Source organism: Monodelphis domestica, chromosome 1 (genome assembly GCF_027887165.1).
Source record: "Monodelphis domestica isolate mMonDom1 chromosome 1, mMonDom1.pri, whole genome shotgun sequence".
In the NCBI taxonomy this organism is placed as follows: domain Eukaryota; kingdom Metazoa; phylum Chordata; class Mammalia; order Didelphimorphia; family Didelphidae; genus Monodelphis; species Monodelphis domestica.
In genome coordinates this window covers 582,052,244-582,074,939 of record NC_077227.1, presented here as the reverse complement: position 1 = coordinate 582,074,939, position 22,696 = coordinate 582,052,244, and the positions used below count along the sequence as shown (strand labels likewise).

Below are 22,696 nucleotides of genomic sequence, written 5' to 3'. Positions count from 1 at the left end.
GACTTCCGGGGGCCTTCTGCTGCTGTTAGCCGCAGTGGACCTGCCGCTACCGGCCACATTGAGGGGGCTGTGAAGCGTGGGGGGGAGCAGGACGCGGCAGGTCCGCCCCTCCCCTCCCTACCGCTACCCAACCCGGTTCAAGATGAACTATATGCCGGGTACCGCCAGCCTCATCGAGGACATTGACAGTGAGTGGTCTTCGCGACATTCCTCCTTCCCTCGTCGGTCAGCTTATTCCCTTGGGTTTGGGTAGGTACCGGGCCGAGGCTGGGACGCGACCCCAGGTCGTGACCCTGACCCTCGGCCTGGGACCCCTGAAGGGCTAGGGCATTCTCCCTTACCACAGACAACCTAGGGGGGGTTAGACATTCTGGGGTCTTGCAGGGGTAGGGTTTCGCCCGTTTACGAGAAGGCAGGGAAGGTCGTTCAAAGGCTTTCGGCCTCTTGAATGCTCTCCAAAGAAGTGTTTTCTCTGAATTTAATAAATTTATCAAGAGCTTGCCATTTGCGAGGCTTATCGCCGGAAGCTTGGCCCAGGTGGTAAATCATTTAGGCCATGGCTACTCTGGAAGACCTTTTGCTAAACTGCAAAAGGATAGGATTATAATTTGCCCAAGTGGCAAAATTGGTCTCCATGATAATTAAAAAAAAAAAAACACAAGGAACCTTAGAGAAATAGCGAGGTGTGTGCTAGGCTTCTTGCTATGCACTGGGGATATACGAGTAGTCTCTAAGCTCAAGAACTTTGGTATAATAAGAAGTAGATACAGTAAATGACTGAAACAAGACCTACAATATTGTTTTCTAGAAAATTGTGGCCAGCTCTTCTCTAAGTTTTGCTAAGATTTATTTCCTGTTCATCCCCCTACCCGTATTAAAATTCAGCAAATATTTAAGGCGGGGAAGACACAAAGACAAAAAACACCCCTAAAGTTTTCCTTCTACTAAGGAGATAGATATACACAACTAAAGTCAAAGTATATGTGTTAAACTTTTATTTTAGCCCAATAGGATGAGACAATTAGCAAAGTAATTTCAAGAGGGGAAAGGAATTATTGGGGGGGGGCGCTAAGAGACCCTGGATCTGTGTGATCTCTTCTAGAAAGTCACTGAGGAAGGGAGGAGGGCATTCTTTGTAAGAGGAGCCCTTCAGGGCCAATTCAAATGGAATAGAGAATGTCTGAAGAAAAGTAATGTGACTGTAAATGACTTAAAAAATAGATCTTTTGGGGGCAGCTGGGTAGCTCAGTGGATTGAGAGCCAGGCCCAGAGATGGAAGTGATGAATTCAAATTTGGCCTCAGACACTTCCTAGCTGTGTGACCCTGGGTAAGTCACTTGACCTCCATTGCCTGACCCTTACCACTCTTCTGCCTTGGAACCAATACCCAGTATTGATTCCAAGACAGAAGGTAAGGGTTTTCAATTAAAAAAAAAAATCCTAAGGATCCTTAAATGTCAGGATGAGTATTCTTTATTTCATGCTAAAGGCCATTAGGAAGTGATTCAAAGTTTGGTTTTTTTTTTTTTTTATGGAGCTTGGGCCTGACCTAACATTGTAAAGCAAACTGCTATCAATTTGGCAGCTATGTTGGAGTATAAATTGGAGAAAGGACAGACTGAAACCACAGAGATCAATTATGCTATTGAAGTAGACTGGTTCTGTAACACATCGTGGCTATGAAAGATGAAAGAAACAGAGGTAGAATCCATTCGCATCATTTTATATATCCATTATAGTGTGTATATTTATATACATGTATATTCTCTTTCTCATACAAATTCCTGAAAAGAAATGTCTATATTATGTCACCTTTTTTCCCCCCTCACTTTTCAACCCTTTGTAATTAAGCTTCCTACTTGGCAAACCATCTTCTCCTGGGTTATCTCACCTCTGGGTTTTCTTGATACTGCTCTCTATTTGTTCTCCTGTCAACTTCACCTGTTTTATCTTCATCCATATCCTGCCCTCTAATAGAATATGTCCTGGACCCTCTAGAAAAACTTTTTCAGTATTGTCATCTGCTTTCAGTGGATTCAACTATCTCTATGGAGATGTCTCACATATCTGTATATACATCTCAGTTTTTCTGCTGAGCTCTGATCCTATATCACCAGCTGTCTGTTAGATATTTCCAAACAGATCTCCTTTAGGCATCTAAAATTCAGCTGTCTAAAACCAAACTCATCTTACTTCCTATACTCACCTCTCTCCTAACTTATCTATTTCTATCAAGGGCACCATTATGCTTTCCATCACCTAAATTTTCAACCACTGAATCATCTTCAACTCCTAACCCCTTTATTTTCAAATCTTATCAAATCTCCTTCTATGATATCTCTTATATTCATCTTCTTCTCACTCTTGCAACCACCACCCTGATTTAGGCCCATATCACCTTTCATCTGGACTATTCATTGCACTACCTTCTAATTAGTCTTTTGCCTCAGATTTCTCCATCCTCTATAGAACTACCATTGATACTCCTAAAAATGCACATCTCACTTTGTTAGTTCCCCCTCTTAAGAAATGTCAATGGTTCCCTGTTGCCTCTAGCTGTCATTTAAAGACCTTCATGATCTGGCTCCGTCTTTCATTTCCAGACTTTGTTATTACCTTCTTCATATATGTTGTTTTCTAGCCAAAGTGGCCTTACTTAGCTTTTCTCATATTCTATTTCCTGCTTCTAGTGCCTTTGCCTAGAACAGCCTTTGCTGTTCCCTGTACCTAAAATGTACTCTTGAGCTCTATTCAAGAATAACCCCCTATCCAAGGTTGTCCTTGATTCCCTATGGCAGTGATGGTGAACCTTTTAGAGACCAGGTGCCTAAACTACAACCCTCACACCTACGTGAGCCCCATCACCTTACCCCAGACAAGGGAGGGAGGAAATGTTCCCATTGGGCAAGAGAGGCAGGTGAAGTGAGAAATATCCTCAGGTGTGTGGGGAGGGAGAAGGGGAACAGCCCCCTCCAGCATGCATGTCATAGGTTCACCAACATAGATCTATGACTTCTAGTGTTGCTCACTGTCTCCCAAATTACTTTGTATATGTACTTTTGTTTGTGTGTATACAAAAATATACATACACACATTTGTGTGTACATCTTCCCCTTTCCTCCCCTTCTAAGCTCCTTCAGAGCAGGATCTATTTCGTCAAGAAACATGTCCTTGCATCCTGAGTGCCTAGCAGAATGCCTGTTACTGCCTAGATGGATTTGACGATAATTATGAGTTCTCTTTTGGATATGTTTGCTTTGATATGCCTGCAACAGCATCCAAGTAGAGCTATCTAGAAGGCAGTTGGTAATGCCAGCCTAGAGTTTAGGAGCAAGGAGTAGAGCAATTATCACAGCATAGATGTGATAATTGAACCAAGAAAATTGATGGATTCTCTAAAAGAAGGAATGTAAAGAACTGGGCCAATAGCAGAGCTTTGGAAAATGTCCACATTTAGCAAACCAAAGGGGAGTCCAGCAAAGAAGACTGAGAACAAGGAGACCAGAAAGAACCCAGAGGAGAGAATTTTCAGGAGTACCTTGTGGTCCACAGTGATAGAGGTCAGATACTAAAGGCCACTGGATTTAGCAAATAGGCACTTAGATCATAGTATCCTAGGTCTAGACATGAGAAGAAAACCAGGTGAAATTAGGGTTCATAAAAGGAGCAAAATTTGAAAAGTGCTTAAAGTATTCAACATCTTGTAGAAATGAGGTAATCATCTTCCACTGTGTTTGAGATTAGCAGTATGAGAAAATTCTAGTAGGGGATAAAAAGTTTTCCCAGAAGTTCAGGAAACCTAAAAATCTTTCAAGTCACTTTGGTATACTAGAAAGGACTCTGGATTTGGAGGCTGTACCAGGTTTCCAAGTTCAGCTCATTTAACTGGTTACATATATTGTCTGAGGCAAATCACCTGAAGGAAGTGGAAATCAACTTATTTATTGAGTTCATTTGATTTCCCAGCCTTGGTATGAGATCAAATGAGATCATATATAATACATTTGTAACCATAGAGTGTTAAATAAATATTAGATTTTCTGAAACTATTAAATGGTTTCAAAGATAATGGAGTATGATTTCTACATGTCTGCATTGTTTTTTAAAGATTTTAAAGACTGAATCACTTCTAATGCCTACTTCATAATTAAGCCATCTTTTTCTGTTATTTTAAAATGGACTTATTAATTGTTAAGTGCTCTTTTCTTGTTTTTGCTTAACTCAATGCTTTTCTAAGGCTAATTATAGTTCTGTTAGATGGTTCTCTCCAAAGCTTTTTTTTAGATGTTTATTTCTCTTCCTGCTTTGCTTTCACTTATAACTTTTTAATCAGTTGATCTCATTACCTATAGTAATTAGACAGTTCTAAACAGGTGTAGCCAGTGTCAGAGCTTCTATAATTCGGATGGAATCTCATTAACTAACCTTATGGTCCCCTCTTTTATGTTACCTGAGGGCCATTAAAAACAACACACACACACATTTTGGAATGATACCATTAATGTGCTGAAAGCCTTAGAGATCATGTGGTCAAACCACCACATTTTAAAGAAGAAGAAACTGAAATCCTGTCATTTCGAAATCCAGCTTCAGCCTTGATTTTAAGATCCCAGTTTCATCTCTTTTTGTGTTATTGTCCAGTTGTATCCAACTCTTCATGACCCCATGGACTATAGTATACCAATAGTGTCCGGGGGGGTTTCTTGGCTAAGATGCTGGAGTAATTTTACCATATTCTTCACTGGATTAAGGCAAACAGAATATTAAATTACTTGCCTAGGGGCACATAGCCAGCAAGTGTCTGAGACCAAGTTTGAACTTAAGTCTTCTTGATTCCAGACCCAAGGCTGAACCACCCAGCTTCTTCTTTAATCCTTTTCTATCACATATTTACAGAGAAACCAGAGATGTGTAGTGGAATCGATGGTAATATTTTTAATTAATGATCAGTAATGATTAGCCAAAACCTTTTCCCCCTTCCCATAGCTTGGTGAAGAACATGCTTTTTTTCAGAATGGATGAATGGCTTAAAAATAAAGAATGAAACTATAAGTAAATTAGGTGAACATAGAATAGTATACCTGTCAGATCTATGGGGAAGGAAAGATTTTAAGCAAGAGATGGAGAATATTACAAAATGTAAAATGAATAATTTTGATTACATTAAATTAAAAAGATTTTGTACAAACAAAATCAATGCAACAAAAATTAGAAGGGAAGCAACAAATTGGGGGGAAATCTTTTATAACAGAAACCTCTGACAAAGGTCTAATTACTCAAATTTATAAGGAGCTAAGTCATTCAAAAAACCAAGGCATTCCCCAATTGATAAATGAGCAAGGGACATGAATAGGCAATTTTCAGATAAAGAAATCAGAACTATCAATAAGCACATGGAAAAGTGTTCTAAATCTCTTATAATTAGAGAAATGCAAATCAAAACAACTCTGAGGTACCACTTCACAGCTAGCAAATTGGCTAATATGACAGCAAAGGAAAGTAATAAATGTTGGAGGGGATGTGGCAAAATTGGTACATGAATGCATTGCTGGTGGAGTTGTGAATTAATCTAACCATTCTAGAGGGCAATTTGGAACTATGCCCAAAGGGCTTTAAAAGACTGTCTGCCCTTTGACCCAGCCATAGCACTGCTGGGTTTATACCCCAAAGAGATAATAAGGAAAAAGACTTGTACAAAAATATTTATAGCTACGCTCTTTGTGGGGCAAAAAAAATTGGAAAATGAGGAGATGTCCTTCAATTGGGGAATAACTGAACAAATTGTGGTATCTGTTGGTGATGGAATATTATTGTGCTAAAAGGAATAATAAACTGGAGTAATTCCATGTGAACTGGAAAGACCTCCAGGAATTGATGTGGAGTGAAAGGAGCAGAACCAGGAGAACTTTATATACAGAGACTGATACACTGTAGCACAATCAAATGTAATGGACTTCTCTACTAGCAGCAATGCAACGTTCCAGGACAGTTCTGAGGGTCTCATGAAAAGAATGCTATCCACATCCAGAGGCAGAAATATGGGAGTAGAAACAGAAGAAAAACAACTGTTTGATCACATGGTTTGATGGGGATATGATTGGGGGTGTGGGCTCTAAACAATCACCCTAGTGCAAATACTAATAATATGGAAATAGGTCTTGATCAATGACACATGTAAAACCCAGTGGAATTACTCATTGGCAATAGGAGGGGGGTGAGAGGAGAGGAGGGAAAGAACATGAATCATGTAACCATGGAAAATTTTTCTAAATTAAATAAATAAACTTAGTATAGGGGGGGGAAAGGACATGCTTTTCATGTTCTGAATTGTTATGATAAGCATTTTAAGTAAATCTTTTTCAGATGGAACAGAATAGAATTTTGGAACTGAAAGAGACCTTTGAGATGCTTAGTCCAACACCCTTATTTTATAAATAAGAAAACTTGAGGCACAGAGAAATTAAATAATTAGGACACAGTAAGTTTTTGGCCGAGTCAAAACTAGATCCCTAATTCTCTGATTGCCAGTACAGTGTTTTTCTTACTAAACTGTGTTGCTTTGATACATTTTATAATACCTACATCTTGACCTGAACTTCTCAGTTGAACTTAAACTTGGAAAAGGAGAAAATCACCCATTTTAGAACTTGCTTTATAGGCCATCTAAATAATTTCTACCAACTTATATGCTATTATACCACTACAACATCTCTGGAGTTTATTAGTCATCATTTTTTAAATCCTTTTTTTTTCCCCCCAGAAAAACACTTGGTGCTCCTTCGAGATGGCAGGACCCTTATAGGCTATTTACGAAGCATTGATCAATTTGGTATGTATTAGTGAGGATCTTGAAAAGCATAGCTTTTAATTGTGTTTTCCAATCCTTTATACTCTCTCCTTTTTAAAAGTAACTTTTTGTTTTACAAATGTCTTATATTTACCTCACCTCCCATACCAAAATGTAGTTTCAAGTCAGCAGTTTTTGCATCATTCCTCTTTAAATATGACTACATTTCTTTAAAAAATGATATGTATGTATGTATGTATACCTATTTACACAGGGACACACAAGCTTGATTATTAAAATTCATTCACCAAGTTCTAGGTTGTTTTTCTTTCCCCATTAGGTGGAGCTAAGTATCAGGGTAAGTTCCTACAGTAAAGTTAAGGCTGTTTGTTAGCACATAGATACTGGTATAAAATTACCCAAGGAGTTCCTGCACTGAAAGAAATCACTGATGTAGGTCTTTGTTTTACACTGAGAGGTTTAGGGTCTATTTCTATTTCATAGGTCTCCAAATTGAAACTTGGAAAACTACATAGATTTCTGAATGCATCATTTATCAAATTTTTACTACAAAACTTGGGACAATAGGCTTTTGAGAGAGTTCATAGATTTTGATGACTATGGAATATTGCTATAAAAGTTTTCTAATTAGGAAACTTTTCTTTCAGATTATAAGTGTTTTTTGAGTTCATGAAGATGGCCATGCTTGTTCTAGGAAGGTAAAATTTAGATAAGTCCTTGGCTTGTGGATTTCCCAACTAGAAAAGTTATAAAATGCCCAGATAGCTATAACACATAATCACATAAGTGCATCAAAAAATTAAAAAAATATTTCTAAGTGAGACCAGGAAGATTATTATCTGCCAAGGGAATGAAAGAAGGCATTTTGGTGGTGGCCTTTGAGTGGAACTATTAAAGGTTAGGTTATGAATTTACCAGGTAAAGAGGGAGATGGGCATGAGGAAGAAGAGAAGCAATCTGGTGACATGGAAAAACTGCTGGATTTGAAGTCCTCAGTTCAAGCAGTGGCCCTGCTATCTGTGTGACCTTAAGCAAATCTCTTCACCTCTCTAATACTCAGTTTCCTTATGTAAGACAAAGAAGCCACTCCAGTTGATGCCTAGACTCCCTCCAGATGACATTGCTTTTCTCCAAATCTTTCCTGCACAGACTATGCTTTCATCTTCCTACCCACACATTGTTCCTGGTAGGGGAGTCACAATTCTTCTTGTTCCTAATTACAACTTCCAGACTTTCCTGCTACAACTTTTACTAAGCAGCTTTTCCTCTGAGGTTAAAACTATCCAGATTTTTATTACCCAACAGTTGAGTAATTAAAAAGGTGGCTTTTGACCACCAAGACATTCTCCTTCCTTCCTCAAGGGAATTCAGTGCCTGACTTGAAGTCCCGCTCTCCATCCCTCATACTAGGGGACTTTAGCGTACCTACTGATGCTCTCTACAAGAATTCACATAAATAGCTGATCTAGATCCAAGACACATTTATTATCTGATTTCCACTGGGCTCAGTGCAGCCATGCAAATATTCTGTTCTTCCCTAATTAATTCACTATCCCACTTTTCACAGCTGCTGTTCCTAGCCTCATCTCCTTAAGATTTCCCCTCCCTTCATCCTCTCAGTTGAGAACTCTGCCTTATACTTCATTGGAAAAGTTGAGGCATTTGCCAATAGCTCTCCTTTCTCCCTCCTCATCTGACATTTTTCATATTGCTTCCCCCATTATGTTCTTCACCATTAGTCTCTGCAGAAGAGGTGATCCTTCTTAATAAAACCAGCCTCCCCAGATGCAGGAGTTTTTTTTTAACCTTTACCTTCTGTCTTAGAATTGTAAACCTTGAAATTTCAAGGTTTACAATATCAATACTACATATTGTTTTTAAGGCAGTAGAGTGATAAGGGCTGTTGGGGGCCAAGTGACTTGCCCAGGGTCACACAGGTAGGAAGTATCTGAGGTCAGATTTGAACCCAAGATCCTCCATCTCTAATCCTGGCTTTCAATTCACTGAGCCACCTAGCTGTCCCCCAGATACAGTCTTGATTCTATCCCTTTCTATCTTCTCTAGCAAACTATTTTCACTACCATCCCCATTCTCTCTTAATCACTACATATCTATTGAGTCCTTCCCTGTTTGCTTCCAAAATGCCTATGTCTCCCCTATTTTTAAAAGTCCTTCATTTGATCCTACCATCCCTCCCCATTGGTTCTAGTCCTATTATCTCCTTCCATTCATGGCTAATATCTTTGAGAAGGCTGTCTATTATAATGCCTCCAGCTCTCTTATCTAACTCTCCTAATACTTCTGTAGTCTAGTCTAGTGAGCTCTCCATTGAATTGAAACTGTTCTTCTAAAGTTGCCAATGATTTCTTAATTGCCAAGCCTAATGGCCTTTTCAACATCTTTGGCTACAAACTATTAATTACTTCTTCCTTGAGTCTCTCTTCTCCCTAGGTTTTCTTTTATTGTTTCTTCTATGTCTTGCCTATTAACATTGAATGTGCTTCAGGACTGTGTCCTGGGCCCTGTTCTCCCTTTAACTCTCACTTGGTGATCTCATCAATTCCTAAGAGTTGTGTTATCACTGTGCATGATGTATATAGCTAGGCCTTGTCTCTCTCCTTGATTTACCAAATGTCTTTTGGACATCTCAAACTCAACATATCCAAAATAGATTCAGTCTCTTTTTCCCCTAAACTTTCCTCTCATCCAGATTTCCTAATTACTGTCAATCACATCTTACAACCTCAGTGTCATGTTCAACTCCTTACTGTTGCCTACCCCAAAAGGCTAGTTCTATTGTAATAGGCATCTCACTTGTCTTTTTTCCATTTTCTCCCCTATCCAGTTGATTTTTCTACTCAGCTTCTAAAATAATTCCTCTGAACCATAGGTCTGGCCATGTTACCTCTCAATAAGTTCCGGTAGTATTCTGTTACCTCCAGGATCAAATATTACCTCCTTTGCTTGCCATTTAAAGGTCTTCATAAACTGATTCCTTTCTACTTTTCTGGTTTTCTTAGTCATGATTCTCTTCCATACCTTCTGTGATCCATCTGTTCTGGCCCACCTGCAGTTCTTCTAATATAATCTACATTGCCTGCCCCATTGCCTTTGGCATTATCTGTCCCCTATACCAGAAAAGCTCTGCTCCTTCTTCCTACATCTCTTGGTCTTCCTCACTTCTTTCAAGACTGAGCTCAAATCTCACTTTCGGGAAGGAAGGGAAAAGGAATAAACATTTATATAATGCCTGCTAAGTGCCAGACATTGTGCTAAGTGCTTTCCAAATAAGATATTGGATCCTTACAACAAACATGGGAGATAGGTGCTATTATTGTCCCCATTTTGAAGACACTGAAAAGACAGGTTAAGTGATTTGAATAGGGTCACACAGCTAGTCAAGTGAGGCCACATTTATACTTGGGTGCTCCCATCCCTAGATCCAATGCTGGATCCTCTTGTGCTGTCAGCAACTGTAGGAGGCCTCTCTCAGCCTCTCCAACTATCAGTACTTTCCCCTCTTAGATAATTTTCCATCTGCTCTATATATATCTTGTATATTTGTTGTCTTCCCCATTAAGATGTAAGCCCTTAGAGCAGGGGTCCCCAAACTACGGCCCCCTGAGGCCATGTATCCAGCCCCCACCAAACTTCCAGAAGGGGTATCTCTTTCATTGGTGGTCAGTGAGAGGAGCACTGTTTGTGGCAGCACCGCAAAGCATGGCATTGCTCATGTACAGTACTACTTCTGGTGACCATCCTTTGTGTGTCGCCTTAGAATGAGGCACCTTGCAAAGGATTATGTGGCTGCACAATGAAAGACATCAGCATGGTTAGTAGCAATTTGGGGTAGGGGATTATGCACTGTGTATACTGCTGCCCAGTTAGGGTTAGGTTTTTATAGTCCGGCCCTCCAATAGTCTGAGGGACAGGGAACTGGCCCCCTGTGTAAAAGTCTGGGGACCCCTGCCTTAGAGAGTAGAAACTGTTTTTTGCCTTTCCTGTATTCCTAGAGTTTCGCACAGTATCTAGTGCATAGTAGTATTTAAGAAATATTTTAACAGACTCATACATTCCTTCCAACCCCCAAATTGATGATCCTGTGGAAATCCAGGCACAGAGAGCAGTCAGGTCAAAGGTGCACAAGTACATGAAGAACTCTATTTGGGTGTAGTGGAAAATTTTCCAATTTAGAGCACAAGGTACATGGAGGACAGTAATATGAGATGAGACATATTTATTTGTATCTCAAAAGTCTGCTGAAGTGGGGGGCAGCTGGGTAGTTCTGTGGATTGAGAGCCAGGCCTAGAGACAAGAGGTGTCCTAGGTTCAAATCTGGCCTAAGACACTTCCCAGCTGTGTGACCCTGGGCAAGTCATTTAACCCCCATTGCCTAGCCCTTACCACTCTTCTGCCTTGGAGCCAATACACAGTATTGACTCCAAGACGGAAGGTAAGGATTAAAAAAAAAAAAGTCTGCTGAAGTGAAAGACCTAGTTTTCCTTCTGCTTATTTCAATGAACTTTACCCTTATGAATTAAAAGTTTTTAAATGAAATAGATAGAATCTAATTGAAAATAAAATAAAGGTAAATTTCTTGGTTGATAAATCATGTGTCAGACATAATGATTTAATGATAGTAATGAGATGTAGTGTACAGTTAGGTACAGATCCATCCTATGGTCCTTCTTGGTGACAACATGGCCCTTTGTTTTGTCAGTATTATAAGTCATGGAATAGGGTTGGATTGATCCCATTGAATATAGAAATAGGCATAATAAGAAAATATCTCTAAAAACCTCATCAGTAGGCAAAAAATTAAACACTTGCTATGTGCTAAATGCTGGGGAAACAAATATGAAAGGCAGTTCCTACCTTCAGGGAGCTTATAATCTAATGAAGGAAGACTCACAAAAAGAAGATGAAGGTAGAAAAGTGGGGGAAGATATGATAGAGAAATGAACATGCCCAAAATAAGATCAGTGAGGTAGAAAATGAGACTTCTTTACTGTACTCCATCCTTAAATGGATGTTGAGGAATTCATGCCTTTTCCCTCCAGTCAGGGCCAGACAGTAATGAGGAAGTATGAATTAAGACTGATTTGATCCAGTAAGATGTTAGGATTTCCCAACGATTGGGGGGTGGGGTAAGGGGGATGACAAAGACAGAGATAGGGATGGAACTGGAATGGAATGTGCTATGGTAAAGTCAGAAATCAAAAAATGAGTGCAGCTGGATGAGAAATGAGGTCCTAATTATAAGAGTCCACAGTTGTTAATATGAGGCACTCATGAGAAAATTATTTAAATATTATAGTTCAGTGAATTTCAGTTTGATTAAACAAACCTTAATTAAGCATTTATTATGCTAGGAACTGAAGACAAAAGGTTTGGTAAAGACAAAAATGAAATAGTCCCTACCCTCAAGGAATTGACATCCCAGTGGAGAGGTGCATTTTTATTTTCCTAAGGCCCTGTAGCTTTGTTTTCCCAGGAACTAAAGGCTTGCCCTCTCTTGAGTTAATAGGATGCTCTTTTAATTTAAGCATCATAGGATCTCTCTTTGAAATTGATTAAATCTTTTATTCAAGGGAGACTTATTAAGTCTTGGAGACTGGGAGTTTAATTCTCAATTTTTATAATCCAACCAAACCCTTAATACTATATATACTTCCACAGGGCAAATCTGAAGATATCCTAATTTGAATCTCTTCTAATTTAAACAGAAGCTTACCTCAGAATATGTGAATAAATGGGCTTTGCACACTCATACATCTATCTCTCTCTCTCCCCCCCTCCCAAATATGCTTGCAGCCAATTTAGTGTTACACCAGACTGTGGAACGCATTCATGTGGGCAAAAAATATGGTGATATTCCTCGAGGGATTTTTGTTGTCCGTGGAGAAAATGTGGTCCTCCTAGGAGAAATAGTAAGTAAAGAGCTAGGATTGAACCAGGTACCCATGCTAGTTGGGTTCCGCCTCTTTCCAATAACATATGGATATTTTTATCTTCACTTCATTGAGCTACTCACTTGAAACCAGGGAATTCTTTGATGAAGGCAGCTTGGTATAGTACAAAAAGTTCATGGTTGTCCTATTAGTGCCTGAGTGTGTGACTTGGGTCAAGACAGTTAGCTCTCTGGACCTTCATCTGGGGTCAATCTATAGAATAAAGGGAATGGATTCAGTAACCTATAATCCCTTCTGGTTTATTATGCTGTGATTTTAAATTAGTTGTTGATCTTGATAAGATAAGTATAGTTAACTTTGTTTTTAAACTATGGGCTTCTTTTTAAACAGCATTGAAATGCTGTCATGGCCCATTATGAAATGCTGTCCTGTGTTTTTAAAGAAATAAATGTGGTAAACCTTCTAGAACAGTCATTGAAAATGCTCTAGGTATATGGGAAGATAGAATAAACCTAAAACAAAATTTGCAAACTTAAAATCATCTTTATGAGAGAAATTTCAAGGCTTGAACTTATCTGTGTGCTACAAAAGGCTTTTAAAGTAATGCTGTAACAAGAAAAACAAAGATTAAGAATGATGTAATACTACCATGGGGTAACTATCATTTAAAAACTTTGTGTAATAGTCCCAGAGAGTTAGGGACATTTCCAGAATCATGAAGATTTTATAAATGTTCCTAAACTTAAGCAATCACTAAATAACTTCAAGGACACTACAGTACTTGGCCTTAAGTAATGTGGTATAGCCTTTTGATTGCTAGAAGACTTAACAGCGACATGAATGTATCAACTAGATAAACATATTGGTAGAGGAAGCCAGGTATAGAGCCAAGAACATGATTATCCCATCTAGCTGCTATAGATGATAACCCAAGGAACTATTGTGGGGAAAGGCTACTTATCACATCAACATTTTTAGTCATACTTTTGTACTGGTATAGTGGAAATATTTTTGGATATGAGTGAGGATAGGTATTTTGACAGCTTCTTGCTTTTGTCTCTGGTGTGAGATCACTTATGGGATTAGCTGCTAAGAGATTTTAATATGTTTTAACATTTGAGATGAGATTCCCACCTCTGATACACATACTGCCATCCTAGGTGCTATGAGACACTGTAATTAGTATCTGGTTGGTGTACTGGACATCCAAAGTAGCTGTGTTTTTTTACCCATCCCTTTCTGAAATCACATATTCACAAACAGAAAGACATGTTCAGTGAGGACTAAACTGACTCCAAAAAGATTCTCCACCTGGCTGGTCTGTTAAGGGAATATCACCTTTTTGAGTCTTATCACCAGACTCTGAAAAGAATACATTTTAGAAGTGATTCTGCCAAATTTATTGTCATATGTTGATCTTTATAAATTAATTTACTTCATGCCCTCAAAAGCCTCTCACATTTAGAAGAAAAATGATTGTATACCAGGCTTTCTTCTATCCCCATACTAAGTAATTCTTCAGTTCTTTCATGAGAAAGTATGAGGGCCTCTGAGGTAGTAATGGGCAGATGAAGAGAAATACTGCTAACATGTTGACTTAAATTCCCTTAAGAAGATGTATTATATAGATTGAGAAGGAATGCAACTTAATTATATCCTATGAAAACCTCAAACCCTTAAGGGAGTTTGGGATATTCAGCCTGGGAATACCCCCAAAACCAAAGCTACAATCTTTTTCCTAAATGCACAAAGAAGGAATGAAATCATATACTTTTATTAGAAGACTTAATATTAATTAATACCTTTTATTAAGATATTTAATATATAAGAAATGTGGTTGAGTGAATAAAATGATTTGAAGTGAAAGATTTCCTAAAATCTGGTCTCAATAACTTTTCTTTTTAAAAAATCATCCCAAAAATCGTGAATCTCTGAGAAATGGGAACATAAAGAATTTCCTTCAGCAATCCACTCAGTATTAATGAACATCAACTGAGCTATTAAATAACAAGAAGGTAGATATAGATATATGTTCATCCAAAGCATTTGAGTGTCAAAGAAGATGTCTTGCATAAAGGTCTTCCAAATGATCCATTCCAAGGTAATATTTTAATAATTGCCCAAGAACACTGCTCAGAAAAAGAGATGAGTCTAACCTGAAGACATCCATATCTATATTCCATATCTATGCCTATGCTCTGGCAACAAGGTGGCTGACTGAACTAGCTTAAAGGAGAGAGAAGAAATGGGACAAGATCAAATTCGGAATAAGAGAAAGCAGGATGCTTTTATCTCAAATTATTGCTACAAAAGCCCATCTCTTTTAAGATCAGTCCTCTTCCAGTGGTGCTTTGTGACTGCAAAAACTAGTCTCAAAATGATGAAAATTACAAAAGACCTATAAAAGGACAGTAGAAAGGTGCATGCTTAGGTATAAATAGACTTCTGCCTAGAATCTCTTCTAAAAGCCATTATTAAGGAAATAGTTGACCAGAAAAAAATGAACCAGTGATGAACAAAAATGTAAGACAATAGATGATCAGCTCAAGTGCTATAGTGGTGCCTTGGCAATAATAAAAAAATAGAAGGAAAGTTCATTCTGTAGATATTCTGTGGAAAAATATTATGGGAAAGCATGAACATCACAGTAGTCAGCCATCTTCACTGTCAAAGAGCATACTCAGATCAATGAAATCATGTCTGCCCGAGAATAAATCTATTGGAGGTAACTGTCAAGTAGTTTATTTGATGTCTTTGTAGTCATATAATATTAGTTGCTTACTCTTTCTTTAAAAAGTTTATTCATTTGAGGGCACAGCTTTCTGCCCCCACACATACACATACTCTCCTTCCCCTTTCAAATTAAGTTTTTAAACACCTTTGTTTTCTAGGACCTGGAGAAGGAAAGTGACACTCCCCTCCAGCAAGTGTCTATTGAGGAAATCCTCGAAGAACAAAGAGTAGAGCAGCAGACTAAGCAGGAAGCAGAAAAGCTGAAAGTCCAAGCTCTCAAGGAAAGGGGTCTCTCTATTCCCCGAGCAGATACTCTGGATGAATATTAGATGTTTTTCTCAGAACCTTCCTCTCTTAGAAGCAGAAATTGTCACTGAAGTTTAAGTGATACAATAATTACTCTTTACATTGGACTGGAGACTATAGAGTTTTGGAAAATGGTTTTTTGGATTCTCAGTTTCACAATTGTGCCATGAAGAAATCATGTGGCCTTATATTTTCTTAACAGAATCATTGTATAGAGGGACATGGACTTTTTCACATATGGCTGTGGAGCCAACCAATTACTTCCACTAGGTTTTATTGGGGAAGTTTTCATTCACTTGTAAATAAAGTATGAATCTCAAAACCATCAACTTATTCTACCCACATTGAATCCTACTTCTGTGTGCAGGTGTTAGCTTAAGAAGTAGCCTGTCACAAAAATAATGTGTTCATACAAGTTGTGTGAGGCTTATTTGAGGCATATTTCTGAGCCGTGTGTTTTAAGGGTTTTCCCTCTTCTCAACTTTGTCTAGTAAAAACGACTACCCAGAACAGCTATATCTTAGTTTGGGGGTAGGGGGGGAGCCTGAGTAAAGTGAGTTTTCCAAAAAAACTTCTTATAATTGACATAGAAGATGTCACACATACCTGACTGCCAGGGCCTACTGTTCTATTTCTTTTAACAGTTTATTCTATTATGAGACAGCAGTAGATTGTCCCTATACCAGCTGTTTTTTCCCTTTTCCTTCTGTTAGGAAACAACTAACTACTGCCCTGCTTCCACCAGAAATGGATTTTAAAAATTTATATCTTTTGATCTTCCATCACCTTTTTTTTCTCAAACTCTCTCTTCCCCTACTGAAAAGGGGGAGTCAGTAAAATTAATCCACATATCAGCAAAGTTTGAGTCTTTAAATCATTTTACTTACACACCCAGAGTGTTCCACTCTTGTGAATACAAGGGAGATGCATTTTCTGATCTCTTCTAGGGATCAAACATAATTTTAAATTCATGGTATTAAGCCTCAGGTTTTGATCCTTTCAATTTACATTATAGTTATTTGTATGTTTTTCTTGGTTCTGCTTCATACTGAATCAGTTCATAAAAGTTTTCCCCATGCTTAATTCTTCATATTTGTCACTGCTTAGGGTATAGTATTTTTTATGTACTCTATTTGCTTAATTCCCCCTTTGAAGAACACCCACTTAACAATTAAAAGTGCTACTATGAATATTTTGAAGACTAGGAGACCTTCTAGTATTTTACCTCCTTAGGGTACATATGCCTACTATATACCTGGGTCAAAGAGCACAACTCTTTCAACATAAATTTACCATCATGAACAACATTTTTCCATTCTCTTCCTCCTGTCCCCCGTCCCCCCGCCCAAATACAAGAAGCAGTTCACTATAGTGGATGGGGAACTGGCCTGAGAGTCAAAGGAAACCTAGGTTCATCTGCCCTTTCTGATGCAAACATACCAACTGTGTGATCCTGAGGAAGTCAGTGCTCCAGAAAATTATAGTTTTTTAAGTTGCAGAGAAGGTACCAATGTTTGTGTTAGTAGAGGAAGTTACCAATTTGTGTATTTTTCTGCATTCAAATGGAAGTATAAGAGTAATCCCCTATGCCTTAAGATAATACCGATAACATTTCATTTCAAAGAGTACCCTATGTTGGGCAGCTGGGTAGCTCAGTGGATTGAGAACCAGGCCTAGAGACAGGAGGTCCTAGGTTCAAATCTGGCCTCAGACACTTCCCAGCTGTGTGACCCTGGGCAAGTCACTTAACCCTCATTGCCTAGCCTTTACCACTCTTCTGCCTTGGAGCCAATACACGATACTGATTCCAAGACAGAAGGTAAGAGTTTTTATTTTTTTAAAAAGAGTGCCCCTATATCTCCCCATTTTATGTATTCAAATATTTCTCATGTCAACCAATGACTGATGAAATCACAAGTATCGACAGAAAAGCAAATAATTTTATGTAGATAGTACTTGTCAAGTTCCTATCCATGTGGCAATCTATTCAAAAACAAATTCTCTACTTGTGTCAGGGATTGTGGGTGCAATCAGTAATAAATCATACAGCCTATGTCCTTAAGGAGACTTCAGATTAAAGGGGGTTTAGGGGTAGATGTAGCACAAACACAAGTCTGATAGGGACAGAGAACCAGACCAAGTACCCTGAAAAAAATCTGTATAGGCATTGAGGCAACCACTGATATTCAAGTTTCTTAACCTCTCTGAGTCTCAGGCTCCATGTTCTATAAAATCAGATTTTAATTAGGTCAGAAGTGTCAGCCCTCAACACTTCAAAGTGCTGCTGAGCCAGATTAAAATATAATTGGGAAGTGTCTAACAAAACAATGGAATAAAGCAATACACTATAAAACAATATGCAAGGATCCTTGTGCACAGATTAGTGGTTCTCCCTTACAGCTCCAAATTCCATACTCCTATGATTTAATTGTGGTTGGGCAGGGAAGGGTGATGTTGGAGAAGACTTCATGGGGAAAAAAATCTGCAATTTGGAATCTGAAGGCACTGTAGTCCAACCTATATTCAAAAGGAAGCTAACAAGTGGTTCAGCCTGTGCTTGAAGACATCCAAGGAGGAAAAACCCACCACCACATGAAGCAACCTGTTTCCCTTTTAGTTAAATGTTATTGTTAGAATGAACTTGTTCCAAATACAGCTCTGCCACTGACTAAGTAGCCTTGGGCAAGCTGCAACTTTTCAGCCTCAGTTTCCTCATCCATAAAAAAAAGTTTGGACTAAATGACTTCTAAGATCCCTTCCAAATCTATGAAGTAAACTAAAATCTTCAAGGAAAAAGATTCCGAGAAGTCTTTAAGTGGTGAAAGTAGATTCTCTAAGGATGGAAAAATGAATACATAAAAGGCAAATACCAAGCAAGACCAAAGAATATTTAGTCTAATTTGGCTAGAACCCGAAGTATGTGAGATAAGTTAGAATAACATTTATGTTGATGCCCCCCCCCCCCAACACCTAAACTTCCCAGCTCCTCTATTTCTTTTGCTCTCACGGCCTGTTCGTCTACTCTGCCTCAAATACAGGACTGATCACACCTTTGCACATCATGCACCGCTTTCACAATCCAAAATTCCAAATTCCTTCATCATATAATTAGTCAGTCTCTCTGCCTTACCCTCTTTTTTTTACCCTTACTTTCCATCTTAGAATCAATACTGTATTGGTTACAAGGCAAAAGAGCAGTAAGGGCTAGGCCAGTTTTGGCAAAGATGTGGCACCCATGCAGAGCCCAGCACTGGGGAGCTACTCTGTTCCCCTTCTTCCCAGGGCCTGAGGACACTTTTTACATGTCCCACCCCTCTGTCCTGCCTTCCAAAGCCACTTTCTCTCTAAGCTCTCAAGTAATTCTAGGGGGTTTACAGACTACTTGAATTTGCCCTCTGGGCCATGGAAGGGCTAGGCAATGGGGTTAAGTGACTTGCCCAGGGTCACATAGCTAATGTCTGAGGTCACATTTGAATCTAGGACCTCCCATCTCTGGGCCTGGCTCTCAATCCACTGAGCCACCCAGCTGTCCCCTGCCTTATCCTCTTATAAACCTATTCATCTTCACCATGACCTCTAATTCCTTCACTGCTTATTTCTTTCCCAGGCTATGAACTCTACTCAACTTGATTTCCTTCTAATCTCAATTTAAGAGTAAACTGTTCCAATTTTACACCGTTCTCTGTTTTAGAATTCCTTTTCGTGTCTTGTTGCCACTCATACCTTACCAAAACTGTGCCTTGGGCAGGGAAGGAACCAATGGAGAGAAGCTATATAGGGGGGCCAAGATGGGAGGGGATAGGATTAAGGATAGTAGTGGGGCTGGCCTTTGTTGATAAGGAGGAATCATCTTCAGGGCCTAGTGTATGGCAGTCTTGAGGAGAAAAGATCCTGGAGTTTAATATGGTGCCTGGCACATAGTAGGCAATTAGTTGCCTACTAATAAATAGCATGGACACTAAGGAAGTAGTACAATAGGGAATAAATTTGGGAGAAACATGGAGACCATCTTATGAATGTGAAAACCTAGTTAAGATTGGATAACAAATTTGTAGTGGACCCAGTTGCATAAATTCTTTAGCTTTGTTCAGTTAGTGAGTAGATACAGAGGAGGTGGGAGTAATCCAAGGCACCAATTTTTGGCCACCACAAAGAGGGCAGCTATGAATATTCTTGTACAAGTCTTTTCCCTTATTATCTCTTTGGGGTACAAACCCAGCAGTGCTATGGCTGGATAAAAGGGCAGACAGTTTTTTATCACCCTTTGGGCACTATGCCAACATTCTTTAAGGAAAAGCTAGACTAATTTGTGTGGGAGGATGGGTCAGGTTATCGCTCCCACTACAAAGCTTTTAAGGAGTTTTAAATAGCAAACCAAGGAATTTATCTGATCCTAGAGGCAATAGGGAGCCACACTAAAATTTACTGAGCAGAATAACATAGTTGAGGAAAATAACTTTGATAGATATATGGAGGATTCAAAGAAAGGTGAGGTAGAGACCACTGCAAATAGTCTAGGCCTGTGATGGCAAATCTATGGCACATATGCCAAAGACTGCATACAGAGACATCTCTGTGGACATGCCTGCACCCCTCCTGGCAATTGCTCCTTTTCCTCTCTCTACCTTGTCTCCCCTGAGCTGGAGTGTTCAGACCACGCCCATCCCTTTCTTCCTCCCCTATCTGAGACTAGGGGCCATTAAAAGGTCTCCACTTCCTTCCCAGCTAGCCACCAGTCTAGGAGGTGACCCTGGCCCCACAAAGGCTACCCCACCCCCTGCTCCCAACCCCATGTAAATCACAGCCCTGGGGAGGCTGGATGCAGGGGTGGTCCCCATGGCCACAGGAGACAGCTTTCTCCCCCAAGGAATAAACCAGGGGGGAGCCTGCCCTACCGTTGAATGCAGAGTGGGGCATTACTCAATCTCTGAGCCACTTCTGCAGCAGGACCTCACTCTGCTACCCCCCAAATCCCCCCCTCCCCCACCACAGTTGGATGCAGGAGTGAGTCCCTGTGGCCTTGAGCCTGGCCCCAACCCCCAATGTGGGGTTGGGACATGGCACTGGGGGTGCAGCACAAGTCCCTAAAAGGTTCACCATCACTGGTCTAGGTCAACGGTTCTCAAATTATTTTCTAGGAACCCTCGAGGGGGTCTCTAAGCCCTTTTCAAGGGGGCCATTAGGTCAAAGCTTTTTATAATAATTTTTAAATTAATATAATTATTATGAGTAATATGATTAATTTTAAGACATTTCAGTTTCTACTAAATATCAGTAAATATTACACAAAAAAGTTTGTTAAGAGCATGAAGAGGTCCTGAGACCAAAAAGTTTTGAGAACTGTTGCTCTAAGTCAAGGAGTAAAAAAGACTAGAACTGGAATCATTAGCTAGGTAAGTAGAAAGATGGAGACCTGTTGTTAACAGCTGGGAAGACAAAAATGACAACAATGGATCTTACTATCCTTTTTATCCATCACTCCATCTCTCAACTCCATTCTTTTGCATTAGCAAATGACATACCTGGTATGTATTCCCTCTTAGAACACCTTGTTTCCTTCAAAACTCAGAGACTTGGGAGAAGGTTGGTAAGCTGGTGAACCTTCCAACTCTTTGTGACCCCATTTGACATTTTCTCAGCAGAGATGCTGAAGTGATTTGTCATTTCCTTCTCCATCTCATTTGACAGATGAGGAAACTGAGGCAAACAGGGTAAAGTAACTTGCCCAGGGTCACACAGCTTGTAAGTATCTGAGACCAGATCTGAACCAGACCTGCTTTCAGGCCCAGTGCTCTATCCAGTGAGTCATCTAACAGCATATTCATAATTTAACAAACATTAAATAGAAATTAGCATTCCCATAGACATTGTAGAACAGAGGATTGTGCATGAAATTGCGAATCTATTGTAGTGCTTTCTACTTTTCTAGAATAACTTCAACCCTAACATGTAACTTTTTTTTTTTAAACCCTTACCTTCCTTCTGTCTTGGAGTCAATACTGTGTATTGGCTCCAAGGCAGAAGAGCATTAAGGGCTAGGCAATGGGGGTTAAGTGACTTGCTCAGGGTCACACAGCTGTGAAGTGTCTGAGGCCAGATTTGAACCTAGGACCTCCCGTCTCTAGGCCTGACTCTCAATCCACTGAGCTACCCAGCTGCCCCCCCCCCCCCAACATGTAATTTTCACATCTGTCTGGTTTGTCAAAGATTCTTTCCAATTTTCCTACTATTATTCTCTGGAGAAAGAGTGTTAGGAAGAGAAAGGGCGGAACCTTAACCCTAACTTCTTCAGTTCCTCCCAGGAATTATCAATAGATCAAGGTTTTAGAGGAAATAGGACTTTGAAACAAAGATGTCCTTTTAGTAAGATATTTATATGTAGTACTTGTGTTTGAAGAGGGGGAAGGGAATGGAAAAAGTGTTTATATTGTGCCTATTCTGTGCTAAACACTTTACAAAAATTATCTCATTTGATCCTCATGACAACCCTGCAAAAAGAGTTTTTGTTATACACCCTATTTTACAGGTGGAGAAACTGAGCCAAAAAGACGTTAAGTGATTTGCCCAGGGTCACACAGCTAGTAGTGAGTGAGTCTAGATTTGAACTCAGGTTTTCTTGACTCCTAGCCCAGCATTTCCTCCACTGTTCTATTTAGCTGCATCCAAATAAATAGGTTATTATACTTCCCATATAGAATTACTTTTCAGACTGTTTTCAGTTTTTTTTGGAAAAATGTTTTCTGGCTTCTGGTACTGATCAAGGCTATGAACAAATAGGATTAGTTCAAAGTGAAAAGAAATGACACATATGGCTGTTTTTTTATCAAGATCTCAGACCTTGGAGGGCTGAACATCAGGCCTGAATAACAACAATAATTAATAGATGTACTTATAGCACTAGGCCTCTGTACAAAGAACTCTTTTCCTCAAACCCTTA

General features: G+C 39.3%; 2 protein-coding genes across 2 annotated transcripts in view; both read left to right on the top strand.

Moving 5' to 3' along the window:
- The first annotated feature begins 49 nt into the window (after nucleotides 1–49).
- LSM1 (LSM1 homolog, mRNA degradation associated) lies at nucleotides 50–16,084 on the top strand. Its single transcript, XM_001372783.4, has 4 exons — nucleotides 50–188; nucleotides 6,761–6,829; nucleotides 12,623–12,738; nucleotides 15,612–16,084. Exons 1-4 carry the CDS (start codon nucleotides 143–145, stop codon nucleotides 15,780–15,782), a joined length of 402 nt encoding a protein of 133 aa, XP_001372820.1. The 5' UTR covers nucleotides 50–142; the 3' UTR covers nucleotides 15,783–16,084.
- The window catches only part of STAR (steroidogenic acute regulatory protein), a 61,403-nt gene continuing 38,757 nt past the window's right edge, over nucleotides 51–22,696 (top strand). The window contains exon 1 of the mRNA XM_001381826.5: nucleotides 51–188. The gene's annotated coding sequence lies outside the window, so the exon portion shown is untranslated. The remainder of the gene's footprint in view (nucleotides 189–22,696) is intronic.